This window comes from Aythya fuligula, chromosome 2 (assembly GCF_009819795.1).
Source record: "Aythya fuligula isolate bAytFul2 chromosome 2, bAytFul2.pri, whole genome shotgun sequence".
Classification (NCBI taxonomy): domain Eukaryota; kingdom Metazoa; phylum Chordata; class Aves; order Anseriformes; family Anatidae; genus Aythya; species Aythya fuligula.
In genome coordinates, this window is record NC_045560.1 from 44,779,586 (window position 1) to 44,794,269 (window position 14,684).

Here is a 14,684-nt window from a genome sequence, read left to right on the forward strand (position 1 = left end):
GTGTCAGTGGGCATAAGATGAGGCAGTCTTTGGTTAGTAGTTCAGGTGGGTACTGTAAAGTACTTGCAATAAAAGATTTCTCATCGGTCCTTCAATATTGTATTTTATCTTCCAACTAGGAAAATTCCTGTACAGGATTGTGTGTAATAACCTTGGCAAGCTATGCAAAAAGTATAACATGGGCTGGCTAGTGCTTGTATACATTTTAATTTATATATTTTAAGTCTAATCCATGCAGAAGAATCCTTCTGGAATGGAACAAGAACAGCAATATCTAGATGTGTGGCTCAGTGGTAGCAAAACTCTAAAGTGGTCATGCAATTGCCTTTCCAAAGGATTTGACCTTAGAGCAGGCTGTACCTGAATTACAGTGCAGGGAAGACTCTTCAGAGTTCTGGAATGAAGTTCATAACCTGCAGCTAAGGAGAATTATCAGATACACTGTTCAGGTAGTTTAGATACGATAGGTATCAGATACATTGTTTAGGTAGTTTTCCAGGCAAATAAGTGCTGTGTTATATGGAAGTCTAAATATTTGGGTGAAAATGTTTAGTACAGAGTCATTAGATTCTAAACAAAACAGCGGGGAGATGCATGTCAAGTAATCAGGCACTTTTATACTACAACAGATTAGAACAACACATTAATCGCCTTGGCAGGTTATTGGATCAGGTTTCTTATGTAAGGTTCAGAGATTAGAGTAATTTTGAGTTCTTGTATTCAAACTCTATAGTGTTATACTATATTGTTTCTGTATTTACAGTTGGAAACAAATTTTAAAACTCCTGTGGACTTTAAAATGGAGCAGGAAGACTTTCCAAGTAGCCCAAATTGTGGCGCGCTTCTTTGCTTTAAGCCACCCTCTGTGGCTCGTGCTGACTACCAGCAACTTCCTGCCTTTGAGTTACTCTACTTTCCCTAATTGTTTACAAGGCATTTGGAGTCAGATCCTATGCTACGGTCAGCCTGCCAAGTATGTATCAATGGAACAAACTTTAACAGAGCACATCTTTTCTCTTAAAGTCTGTGGCAGGGTCTGCTCTTTCTTCTGGTTTCTAGCTTAATCACCTAGCAGCTACGAGCCAGTGTGAAGTCATGCAGGTAGATGTGGAGTACGCTCTGGGCCAAGGATTTTCACTTTTAGGTAAAAGAGCTGTTCTTCCTCATTCAGATAACTTGGGAGCTTTCTCTGTTTCCCTGACTCACCGTACTGACCTTTCTCTAAAAAAGGGAGACCTAAGATTGTGTTGCTTCGTTATTTTACTCTTGGAGACAATATCAGTTAGACTAGATTGGAAGAAGCATGGCAGGACTATATGCTGTCAGAATGCCATCTTCCATTTAAATAAAAATGCTTCAAGTAATTAGTTTTTTTTTTTTTCTTTTTTCTTTTCCTTTTTTTTTTTTTTAAGAGAATGAGAATGTTGATATGTTTTTTAGAGAACACTGATATATATTTTTATCTCTTTGAAGTAATGTTTTTGTTTGTTTTTAGCTTATTTCAGTGTTTAAAAGCTTGGCTTTGCAGTATAACAAATGTTTAAAAAAAAGAAAAAAAAAAAAAGTGGACACTGCATTTGTAATATCCTTGGGCTAAAATCTCTGTTGCTATCAGAAAGACATTTCATTTGGCAAGACATGATGAGTTTTGAACTAATTACAGATGATGTGGTAGCTTTGGTGGTTTGCACTAAGGAAAAATAGGACTGTTGCTTTCTCAGCTTTCCAGAGTTGTTACAATGAGAAAAACACTGTAAAGTTGCAGAGGAGCTATTAAAATTAACAGCATTCTACTTTGTTTCCTATTTCAGTGTATGCATTTTTTGCATCTTGGTGAAAGTTTTACTTACATTTTATTTACTTTAAAATCAGTGCCTAGAACTGTCGAGAAAGATGAGATACGTTTCACATCTTTAGCTACAAAACAACAGTTTTTCAGTTGTTTTCAGGGCAAATCTTGTGAAGATACAAGTCTTGATTATCTCTAGCTTTGTGTTTTCCTCCTATCAAAAGTGGTAGATTCTGGTAAAAACAACATGATTTCCATAATTAGAAATGAAAGGACTTCTGGCCTTTTTTTTTTTAAAGCCGTGTGATATATACGTAAGTTTTACATCTATGCCTGTTGCAAGGTCACAGTTCTCTTGCTTAAAGCTTTTTAAAAGTAAGAATCTGCATCCTGCTATTGTAGGGTCCTACTTCAAAGGTACGTATGTTAGTAGGTAATGTATTGGTGGCTCAAAGACTTCTGTAGCATTCATTGTGAACTGAGCTAGTGTTCTAGCATTCTGAACTGAAATCAAATGTTGCCTTTTATTTTGAGGTGATTTATGTTATTGCTATTCCAAAGCAAGACTTTTTGTAAAAATAATTTTTTCCAGCTGAGACTGGGTTTGAGTATTTAGTCTCGTGTATAAGATACTTTCCCACTCAGTATTCTTGGGAGCAAGAGTCACATCTGCTAGGTCTCCTAAGCACTTTTGGCTTTGCAGAGCTGCTTTTATGAATGAAAAGTTTGTGTTTAGATCACTTAATATCCTTTACTAAATGAGTTAGTGAAGCATGTGCAGGTAAAGAGTTGATATTTTTAGTCCTTACGCTGTTCACCTTTGTCTACCTTCCAGTCAAAGGAACTTACAAAGATATTACAAATTATTTGTATCATTCCTGGAGTTTAGCTGGCATGTTTTACAAGACCTGACAAATGGTTTTAGTTTCCTGCTTTAATGCTTTTTTATTGGTCAATTTAATGCTTTTTTATTGTGACCTCCTTTACTCTCTCTTAATAAATCCTGGAGTAGGAGACAAATCCACCTTGCTGTGAAATACATGTAAATATATATATAGATGTTATTGATTACAACCATAAATTAGCGCCCTGTGTGTGTGTACATGGGAGGTATTCAATTCTTATAGCCACATATTTTACAGCTATGGCTTCTAAGCCCTGAATGAAAGCACCTTTTGGAACATCTGGAACTTTGTGCTGATCACACTGACCTCCAAAGTCAGGTAAGTCACCCTGGGACTCCGTGCTTGAATCAGTGTCTGGCCATGGGACTGTAGCTGGAATCATTAGAAAACCCAGCTTTCCTGTGAAAAATCTAGAATAGGTGAAGCTGCATCTTTCCTGAGACATTTCAATGCTAACAAAAAGATATAGGAGAAAAAAAAAAAAAAAAAAGAAAAAAAAAAAAAAGATGTGTAGAGAGGAAATAACTGATAAACTGATAAGATTTCTTTGTTTTCCAAATGCCAGCTCACTGTAAATATTTTACATAACTCCTACAACTACATTTATCTTTCTTCTGGTATTACTGTGTCTTAGTGGTTAAAGTTCAGTATGTGGACATATGAGGAGAGTAGTCAGGTGTGGGGGCGGGATGAATTTCCCTTGGCTTTGCTGTTTGGTGATACTGGGAACTCATACAAATCAGTAGGCTTTAAATTCTCTTCAGTGAGAGAAAAGGGTTAGGAAGAAAGGAGTAACCAAGGGGCGTGTGAGGCAAAGCTGTCTGTCTGCTCTACTCCAGGACTCTTTTTTTTCCCCAAAGACTTCAGAAGAAATGAAACCAGAGTGAAAATCTGGAGAAATCTATCAGGGGTGCTTCAGTAGGTAAGAAAAAGCTACATGATCATATTCATTTGCACTGATAGAGGTGGAATTTGAAGTTATCACAAGGAAATTGTGTTCTTTCTCTTAATATATGCAAACAGAAGAGGGAAAATACCCCTACACCAGGGTGTTTCAGAGATCATGCATGCAGCATGGTTATTATAAATCATAGGTGAAAAACAGATGTTGCCTCAAAATATCTATGATAAATGCACTTCAGGTGTATATTTACATCTAATTGTGCATTTCTCTCTGGCAGCAATAATCTAGAGAATCGTTTCCTTTAAGTGCATAAAACATTAAAACATTGAAGCAACTGAAGATTAAACTGGGACAGTAGCTGATTATATTATATTTTGTTGTTGTTGTTGTTGTTTTTGTTTTTGTTTTTAATCCTCATGAAGACTTTAAAGAATTTAGAAGCACTGTTGATCTGTTTCTTCCTCTGAGATTTATTGTATATGTATGGGTGGGTCTCTGAAAACAAACAAGAAGGAAAAATGCTGACATTAAAGTATGCTGTAAAATACGTAACTTTTTATGCTGGTTTCTAAGGGATTTTAATAATTGTCACCCTGCCTTTTCACAAAATAAGATTAAAGTGGTAATTGCTGTCTTAACATCTTACATAGATTATACCTATATGTATTTATATAATTAACTACTGATATATGTGTTTAGGTAGCCAAAGATATGCAGTGTTACGTTCAAATACGTTTTCATCTTAATATTTTGCTAGCTTAATATGTAGAATTGGTAATGCTCTGTGACACTGCATGTCTCTGAGTAATTTAAGGTTTGAACTGTAGTATCTGAGCTGTATGACTTGGTTTCCATTACGTTAGTTTCATTTTTGTTTAGCTAATATTGAAGAATGCACATAAGAGGCAAAAAGTACTTCTGTTTATGCAGCATGTAGCCTATGACTGGAAGTTCATGTGGTTTTATGAAGATAAAGACAAATAAACAGTGCAAGTAGGGAAATCAGTCTGCATGTATTTTAAAATTGCAGTTTCTCTGTGTATTTAAAGAAGTTGCCTATAGTGGACTGATCTCAGTATGGGTTACTGAAGGGAAAAATAAAGATCAAGTGGGTAACAGGTTCTCTTCTGCTCCCGCTGTTTAATGAGAGTAGGAGTTTTTCAGGCACAGGGTATCTGACCGTAAGAGCAGGGAAGATTGTGAGTCATAAAGTTGGAAGAAGCTGGAGGATTTCAACAGAGACTAAAGCTGCTAGGAAGTGTAGAAATAGTTGCATAGCTCAATAACCACCAATTATTGTGTATCTTACTGTGTAACAGCAAGGGCTAGACTTTGGTACAAAATTTGAATGGTTAAATAGTTACATTACTGTGGAAAGTCAAGCCCCTTGCTAAAACATCAACTCTGTTTTGCATATATGACTGCAGGCAGTCATACACACCCGAAACACAGTGATATTAGTGCCCTTGAGTTTTTCACAAACTCAGTATTTTGCTCTAAAAATTTCCACCACTGTTGTTACAGGAAAGTAAAACTTTGGAATTAGTGGCAGCATTTTAATTTTCTGCCCTTGAATAGGTATTTTCTGGCTGTGTTGAGAGACACGTTTATGCTTTGTTAAAATCGTATATTTCTAGATGCTTACTGCTTTGGTGCATTTACTTTGCTATAAAAGGAGGTATACACAATACACTAATGAATACCGATTCTTTTTATTTTGGAAGTCATTAAAATATTTATCTACCTCCATTTAAGTTTTTTGCTGATTAACATGTAAAAAAGGCTGATGTAATGATGCAAAGTAGTGAACATAGATAACCAGTAATAAAGTCTGTCAAAGTGATCAGGGAGAACTCAAGAGGGTCTGTAACTATCAGGGATATATAGAGAAAATTTAAGTAAAATTTAAATATGAAGATGGCTTTTTGATGGCAAAACATTTTTATTTGGTATGGTTTTGTATATGACAGTATATATCACAGTTTTTCCTTTTCTTAGAAGTGCTTATTAAAGAAAACTGCAATGTGCAGAGACATTGATGAAGTTTTCCACAAAGTGCAAAATCAAGTTTTGCTTTCCCCTTGTCCTTTTTAAGGACCGTATGGTACCTGGACCACCTGCTGGTGTAGTACTGCAGTACTAGTAAGAGGTAAAGTGTCCCTATGTGATATCTTCCTTGAAATACAGCAGATGTGGCTTTTTCCTCCTCCAAGACATTCCAAAGAACCCTCCAAGAACTAGAACGTGGCTTAATGTCATGATACTTGGAAATGATGTTCTGTCCTTGCCTAAGGGTAGAACACAAACTCAAGCAGATTATTTTTATTCATTGTTTTTTGTTATTTACAAGACCTACAATAGTACTGCATGCCATTAATTTAGGAACTTGGAACTTAATCTCATGCTATGATGTAAGACCGGCTACGGTTTTTCCAACGAACTGTGTTTGCTGATCCAAGATATAATTTAAAAGCCAGTGTAATGAAGTGTTAACAGCAGAATTTGGTCATTAACTTTATCTTCACAAATACTTGACTTGCTTTCCAGTAGAACATAACTGATGTTGATGTTGAGAATATGATAAACAATCAAATTGGCTCAGTAATACAAAACTGCAGCTGGTTTCAAAAGAAATTAGAACTTGTGGAAAGTGTGTTCTTCACCCAAATGTAACCTGAAAACCTTTGAAACAGTCCGTGGAGAAGGGAGAATATCCCTGCATTGCTTAACTTTGTTTTTATACTCTTTCCTTAATCTAGTAGCCATTGTCAAAGATAAGGGATTGGGCAAGATGGATCTTTGTTCTGATACGACTTTTTTGGACACTAGTGGCAAGCAGATGTTCATCAAACAAAAGTGACAGAAATAAAGAGAAATAATATGCGTGGGAATGTACATATCCTGCACCCAGCATATACCCTGAAGATATTGAGAAATCTAATGTGTGGATTAAGCTGTTATGCTGTAGCCATATCTTGTATACCCATAACAGCTTATGCTGTAGCAGTATCTTGGATATCCTCTTCCTCTTTATAGATTCAGTTCCTCATCATTTCACCACAGGAATTTACCCATGACTGAGAGGGGTTGCTTCTGAGAAAGATGCTTTTCGATTCCAACGAGTGTGCCTAGGAATCCCTCCAGCTGCTGGGAGAATGATCTGGCTTGTTTTTTGCCTGCTGTTTGATTGCTTTTGTGTAATTTCTCATACATTTTTGTCTCTGCTACTAATAAGTCTAGGCAGTATCCAATCCAGCATAGATATTAGGCCTTAAAGCAATGTCAGAGAGACAGATGCTGGAGAAATTTGTGTTCAAGTCAGCTCTGAAATTAGATTATAGAAGAATTGTTCTCATCAGGGTTCCAGAAGTCCTGATTTTATTTTTTTAAAGAAAAAAAAAAAAAGAAAAAAGAAAAAAAAAGGCAGGATCCAGAGTCTACTGAAGTTATGCTCTGTGTCAAACTTGAGCCTCAAATATAAGTAGCTCAAGCTATCTCTTTGTTCTGAGTGTCTGCCAGGATGAGCCAAGGTGTTCAAACAATAGCCTGAGACAAAGCAGAGTTTGGATCATTCTATACTTCTAGTAGTTCAGCAGTGCTTCGTATAAAATTTGTTCTATACAGATGGTAGAACAGTAGAACATAAAGATAAGTAGCCATGCATTTTTCAAATATGCCTCTAGTGCAAGCTGTATATTAAGTATGAGATTCTTAGTGAAACCCCAATGCCTGGAATGCCTTTTTCAGTCAATTCAGTTATTTAATGGAATGTCTTTTTCAAACACATGCTTGATCATGATATCTGAATTATGTCAGCTGACAGATAGGATGTAAGACCTCTTCCCAGAAGAAAAATCTGAGGATTAGGGTGGGTATTCCCATTAACATGTCAGCTAAGTAACATTTAAAAAATACAAGCAAGTGCTAGCTATTATTAAGAAAGACATAAGAAATGAAACAGAAACCATCATTATGCCCTGGCTTATTTTATTTTATTCTTTAAACTATTTAGTATACATGTGTTCTACAATTGAAAGCCTTTCAAAACTGTGTTCTTCATTGTTTAGTATTCTTAAGCTTAGTGTGGCTTAATTTTGTACTTTTTTTGCTGAGATTTTTCATTCCCATTTCCATTAGCATTGAGTTTTGGCTCTATTATACGCCGTGTGTCTTCATTACTGGTCAACTGGCATGTTTAATTTGTAAATGAATGCTTGTTCTTATTTATGTCTATCTTATACAGAGGAAGCCACCAAAATTTTCTTTTAAATAATATGTGGGTGGGGATTTCCAAGGCTAGCAGGGAATCTTGGAAGCTTAATTCCCATTAATCTTGCCTTGTGAATAACTTACTTTCAGCTGAATTTGGGATTGCGGTAAATATAGCTGTATAAATCAGAACACGGTATGTCTGTGAACTGTTCATTTCAGTTATATCCTGTACATCAGTGTCCAAACTAACAGCTCTGTGTTCAAAACACGTTTGTTACAACCTGAGGGAAGAAAACATGAATTTGAAGTGTTGCTTTGAATGTATACAGCTAGAAAGCCTCCATGATGTTAATAAAATGTGCTTTTACGTTTTCCCCACAATTAATAAACTTCTTCTGAGGAAATAATGCTCTGTATTTCTTACTGTGTTTGTTTTTCTAGGGAGACATTCAAAATGGATAACTGGAAACTTCTTCTTGTTCTTCTCTTTGTATCCACCTTCTGCTCTATGGATGCACAGCAGACTGGTAATACATGAAAGAAAAGTCTCTTCAAACTCATAGCAATTCTTTTTCCCAGGTGCATCCAGTTCTGAAGAGAAAGATGAAGAATTGGTGATAGTTTATCCTTTGTTTAACTAGGGATGATATTATATATTTTTATGAAGCACATATTTATACTAGGTTAGGAGAATTGTCTGAAAAACAGAAAAATAATGTGCAATAGCTCATTAAAATTTGTTTTTAGCCTCAGACACTCTATATGAAGAACAGGGGAAAAGAAGGAGTTAATGAATGCTGAAAATTTACTAGGATAGATGGAAGATTTTTCTGCAAAAGACCAAAAGGTGTCAGATTCTGAAAAGCAAACAGGAAGCAATATTGCAATTTTATTCGATCACACATTCTGTAGGAAAACAGGGAAATTAAACAATGTTTCTTCAGTCTGTAGGAAAGCTTCTATAGCAGACGTTATCTTTCTGGCAGGTGGATCTTGGAGTATAGGGACAAAGAGCTCCAAGATTTTGCAAGGCTTTTTGTGCACAATGGTCAATGGGTTTGATATTAGGGAAGATATTAGGGAAAATGTTAGATAAATCTTAGATAAATCTTAAAATATCGTAGGGAAGATATTAGATAAAGCATATAGAATTGCATTATGTTGCCAAAATATAGATTTTAACTTCCTGTGTCTTCCATATGTTGTTAACTAGTTGTCAATAATACCAACTCTTAACTGATGAATTTTGAACAAGTCTACCTGTAAAATATTTAAAATAATGGGGGTGGGGGGTGGGGAGTGGAGAGAAGGGAAGAGGTGAGGGGAAGAATGGAAAGGCAGAAACACAAAACACAGAATTTATTTCATGAACTATAAAATGTACATTTGGCTCTTCCTTGCTCATGAACAAAGCTAAAGAAACTATAATAATTCATTCTTTTTTGTCATCTTCCTTGAGCAGCTTGCAGAAAAGCCACGTTGGCAGATGTTGTCTTTTTAGTGGATACTTCAACAAATGTTGCCCAGGAAAACATTCAGAAGGTGATTGAATTCCTCTCCTCATTGGTCTCAAATCTCGACATCGGCCATGATGCAATCCAAGTTGGGCTGGCACAATACAGTGATGAAACTTACCAAGTGTTCTTGCTGAATCAGTATTTATCAAAAACTGATGTTTTGGAGCAGATTGGGGATTTACCATATAAAGGTGGAGAACCGTACACAGGGAAAGCTCTGGATTTTGTCAGCACAACATATTTCAATGAATCTGCTGGTAGCAGAGCTAAGGTTTATGTCCCACAGTTAATGATTCTTATCACCAGTGGAGAATCCAGTGATGAAGTAGAATTGCCTGCCAAGAAACTGAGACACAGAGGCATTTCCATTTATGTTGTCGGAGTTGGCGTCCAGAATACATCTGAGCTTCAGCAAATAGCCAGCAAACCTTTCGATAAATATCTGTATAGCATCAAAAGTTTCGATGACCTTCCTGATCTCTCCACAAAGCTTTTGAAAAACTTCTGCTTTGCAATTGAAAGCCAGGTTGAAGGTAAGCATTTGTCCTTATAGTGGTACCATTTCAGTTGTTCATACTGTGTAATTGTGAGCAAAGGTGTAGAAAAGTGGATGTGGTTTTGATGTTATTTTACACCAGCGTTACTGTCATATAAAACACTTGAAAATAATGGGGATAATTTTAATTAGGTCACTGTTCAGGATGGACATCCCTGTTCTTTTTAACATGTTTCAGTGCCTGTGTTGAAGTCATTGAGGTTTAATTATTAACAAAGGAAATTGATCTTATACTTGGTGCTCTCTGTAAGCAGAGCCTTAATGTATTGCAAAGAAAATCAGGGTCAGATTCACAGATTCTTTGAAATACATTCAATTTGATGTTTTTAGAGCTGGTAGAGACTTTTATAGAAAATGTTTTGTTTTGATGTCATCGAACAGTTTAACTGAATTATTTCTCAATCAAGCTATGCTTTTGGTAACTATCTTAATTCTTCCAAAAACCTAGTTAAGAGATTGTCACTCCTAGAATGTTCAAAAATGAAGGGGAACCATATTTTCCCATCCTTTCAGTATAGTTGCTGAACAGCAGAATTCACAGAACATGTATTTTGAAGGAATTTATATATATATATATAAGGAGGCATGGTAGCAAAACTAAAATCAAAACAAAAAATGATGTTTATATCACTTATAAATATTTAAAATATAAAATTTAATTTGTAAATACATTATGTTGTTTCTTAGTTTTGCAGAGGTCAATGTGGTTCTCTCAATGAGAAAAATTAGGGATTAGAGGCTGTGCTGGTATTTAGGCAGTTGGTTTTAATCCCCTTTTCCATCATAAACTGTTATACCAAAGGGTGCGTTTAGGCCCAGTGTCATCTGACTTGCACCTGACTTGCCCTCCTGAAATGTGCGTCTCTTTCCAATGACTGTAAGTGAAGTTAGAATAATTTTATTAATGTTCTGGTGCCTCCTCTGATATTTAAAGGGTCTGTCTGCCTTTTGGAACAATTCCTCATGGGATTGTTAGGAAGGTGAGTTTATTCTGAAGCGTTCAGTTGGGTTAAAGTCTTAAATGCAACCTAGATTCCAGCAGTGATATAGAGGACCTTGTTTAATGGAGTATCACTAGAATGGAATGATAAAACATACAATCTCACTCCCAAAGTAGTAAGTAGAAGATTTGGTTGGAGGAAGATGAAACTTCTATATGTATAAATACTGTCAGGTGTAAAGGTTTCTCAAGACATTTTAAAGCCATTTTTTAGACGGTTGCTTTCTTTAGAATTCTTTGTTTAATTTTTCAAAATATAATTCAACAGTAATTGAATAGCATGTTTCATGGTATGTTGTAGATGTAGAGCTTAAGTCCAAATTTAAAACTGTGAAGATCAATGAAAAGGTTCTTATTTAGATTGCATTCAAAGCCAGGTCTGGATATAGGTTGACAGTATTTCAGCAACTCATTTAATACATTTTTTTTCCTCTCTGCAGCTTTTGCAAAACAATATGCTGATATTATTTTCCTCATTGACTCCACTGCGACCACGAAGCATTCAGCATCTGACAGAGTAAAACGTTTCATCTCCCAAATAGTCGAACAGCTAGATGTTGGGACTGACAAGTATAGGATTGGCCTAGCCCAGTTTAATGGTGTGGGAGAGGTGGGGTTTGCGCTGAACTCTTATGAAAAGAAAGAAGAGATCCTTGACCACATTCAGCGCATCGTTCTCACTGGAGACTCATCACAGGATGGAATTGCCTTGGAGTCTTTGCTGGAAACCTTATTTACGGATACTTTTGGAAGCCGGATCAACGAAGGCACTCCACAGGTTGTAGTGATCTTCACATCCTCTGGATTCAGTAAAAATATCATGGGGGCAATCCGGATGTTAGAGGAGATGGGAGTGAAAAATTTCACAGTTGAAGTTGAACGCTTTGACAGGGTAGAAACAACGGAGAGCTACCCCTCTAATGCAACTTACCGTCTTCACGGAGTAAAGAACATTGAGTTTGTGCAACAGAAAATTGTTACTGGTGTGGAAACCTCACTCCAGGATCTTTATGAACTTGATCAAATAGTGCCAGCAGGTATGGTGCATCAAAAGAGCAAAACTTTGGTAGTCTTGAAGGGTTGGCTGCACTGGAGTTGCCTTTTCTGACTGAGGGAACAATTTTCCTTGGATTTTCCTTAGATTTTGTTTCCAAAAAATGGCCATAGGAGAGTTTGAATTTAACCACAGAATAACTTCCCTAATATCCTGAGTTTTCCTGATTTGCAGTCACTCTACAGTACAGTGAGGAAAGCCACCTGTCTTGCAAAGTTTGCTGTAGTGGGCAAAAGGGGGCAGTTAAAGAAATCACTGAAATAAACATGATCTCTTGACTGAAAATCAATACATAAATCTCTGCTCTTCAGCACTTTTAGGATTTGGATTTCATGTGTTATTGTAGCAGCATCTTGCATATTACCTTGAGTCTCATCTGTAACAGTGTTCTGACTGTCTCACCAATTATCCCACAGTGTGACCTACATTAATCTTATCTTCCTTTTGTTTATTTTACTTTTAGTGTGTTCCAGTGCAACTGTTGCAGACATTGCATTTCTTGTGGATGAATCCAGCAAAGTTGGGTCAAAAAACTTCCAGCTGATCAGGGCATTTCTCTTAAAAGTTGTTAATGCCCTGGATATTGGTCCAAGGAATGTAAGAGTTGGGCTAGTGCTGTACAGTGATGAACCAAGACTAGAGTTCACCCTGAACACATTCAAGGATAAACTGGAAATCCTGAACTACCTAAAGAATTTACCATATCGAGGTGGACGAACATACACTGGAGCAGCCATTGAATTTCTAAGGAATAAGGTTTTTACTCGAGAGGCAGGCAGCAGGAAGAGAAAAGGAGTGCAACAAATTGCTGTGGTTATCACTGATGGTCAGTCCTTGGATGATTATACTAAACCAGCATCTAAACTAAGACGTAAAGGTGTCACTGTCTATGTTGTGGGCATCCAGAATACCACAGAGAGCAGCAAGCTTGATAAAATTGCAACATATCCCCCAATGAATCATGTCACCACCCTGAAGAATTTTCTACAGTTGTCAAATATCAGATGGAAAATAAAGAAACGGCTTTGTAATGACATTGTGAAAAGTACATTTGTAGTCCCATTACAATCGCAGAATGTGAAAGAAGGTAAGAAGCATGAATAAAAATGCCATTTCAGTGGTGCCAGGCTTGTTGCTGATGTGTACACCATCTGTACTTAATTCAAGAGGAAATAAAAATTCAGACAGATTTTAGAGATGTTTATAAAATTCTGTTGCTGATGGACCTGAATGTCCTCCAGCTGAGATTTGCCCTGCTTGGAACCCTCCCCTATTTATTCCTACCTTTTGGGGGAAGCAAGTGTCAGGAAGCCTTTGCTGCTTTCACTTGAGCAAATTCCAAGGCTCCCTCACATTCAGGTGAGCATGATAGTGGTAGTGGTAGTGGTTCCTACAGCTTAACAACATTTACAGGTAGACTGAGTCATGTCTTAGTTACTTGAATCTAGGTTATTTTTTCCATGACATCTCTCTTTTAATGTTCTTTGCACTTGTCAAAACCATCTGAAGTTTATAGCAATTCTGAATTCTGACACTGATGAAATATTGTCATCTCTCACCTCTAGGAGTAGCTAGGCCATGCTGTTAATACCAGTTCAGGAGGCTAGTCTCATAATGATACAAATCCTAGTAATATTTTTATTTTCACACCTAAATTCTACCCAGTCTCTCCCAGTAAAGTCTCTTACCATTCTTTTTCAAATTAGCTTTGTTTCTAGATACACTTCCTTTTTTTTTTTTTTTTTTTGTCTTTGCAGGCTGTCACACTGTTACTGTACCTCATCTTATCTACTTTTATTCTATTTTTCTCACTTTAATAACTGTTGCAGTCCTGACTTCTATTTCATCCTGCTTGCTATCCTTTTACAAGTAACAGTACCAGTAACAATGGGTTTCATTACTCCATTTTATCTTCTCGACACATTTTATTTGTGTAGAGAAGTTTGGACATCTCTTATCCTATTTATTGAACACCCAAGATTTTACAAGATTTTTGGACTGAAAGGCTTTTCTCAAATAAAATTACTTTTGTTGTTTAGGTACCTATTTGTGAGGATTGCAAAGTTGTTAAGTGATTTTTCTTACTCTTGGAAGTGTCAAAACTTTTGTAACTCCCCCTTTCCATCCCCTACCCTCCTCCTCCCCCCCCCCCCCCCCCCCCCCCGCCCTTGTCTTTTTTTCTTACTAATTAGGTTGCGTGAACACAGAGGAAGCTGACATTTATTTCTTGATCGATGGCTCTGGCAGCATACAACCAACTGATTTTGTAGACATTAAAACATTTGTGAATGAGACTACCAGAATGTTCCAAGTTGGTGCCAACAATGTTCGTATTGGTGTGGTTCAGTATGCATCTGAGTCAAGGACAGAATTCGTGATTGGCCAGCACAACCAAATGGATGATTTAACAAAGGCAATTAGTAATATTGAACAAATAGGTGGAGGTACAAGAACTGGAGATGCATTAATATATATGAAAAGTCTGTTCCAAATGGCATCTAGGGAAAATGTTCCACAGATCCTGGTAGTGATTACAGATGGTAAATCTGAAGATGAGGTGAAGCAAGCAGCAGGTGAGCTGAGGCAACAAGGGATCACTATCTACGCCATCGGCATCAAGGAAGCTGTTCAACAACAGTTGGAGGAAATAGCAGAAACAGGAGAGAGAGTGTATTTCGTGAATGACTTTGATTCCCTGAAAAATATTAAAGAAGGAATTGTGCAAAATATCTGTTCAAAAAATGGTA

General features: G+C 36.6%; 1 protein-coding gene across 2 annotated transcripts in view; it reads left to right on the forward strand.

Annotated features, from left to right (window-relative positions):
• The first annotated feature begins 2,973 nt into the window (after window positions 1–2,973).
• The window catches only part of COL6A6 (collagen type VI alpha 6 chain), a 47,957-nt gene continuing 36,246 nt past the window's right edge, over window positions 2,974–14,684 (forward strand). The window contains exons 1-7 of one of the 2 annotated variants that reach the window (XM_032181619.1): window positions 2,974–3,012; window positions 3,555–3,616; window positions 8,252–8,337; window positions 9,273–9,860; window positions 11,324–11,920; window positions 12,401–13,024; window positions 14,130–14,681. In XM_032181619.1, coding sequence (XP_032037510.1) covers window positions 8,265–8,337; window positions 9,273–9,860; window positions 11,324–11,920; window positions 12,401–13,024; window positions 14,130–14,681 — 2,434 coding nt within the window. In that variant the 5' untranslated portion in view covers window positions 2,974–3,012; window positions 3,555–3,616; window positions 8,252–8,264. Of the gene's footprint in view, window positions 3,013–3,425; window positions 3,617–8,251; window positions 8,338–9,272; window positions 9,861–11,323; window positions 11,921–12,400; window positions 13,025–14,129; window positions 14,682–14,684 lie in introns of those variants that run through there. The other variant, XM_032181618.1, reaches the window with a different exon arrangement.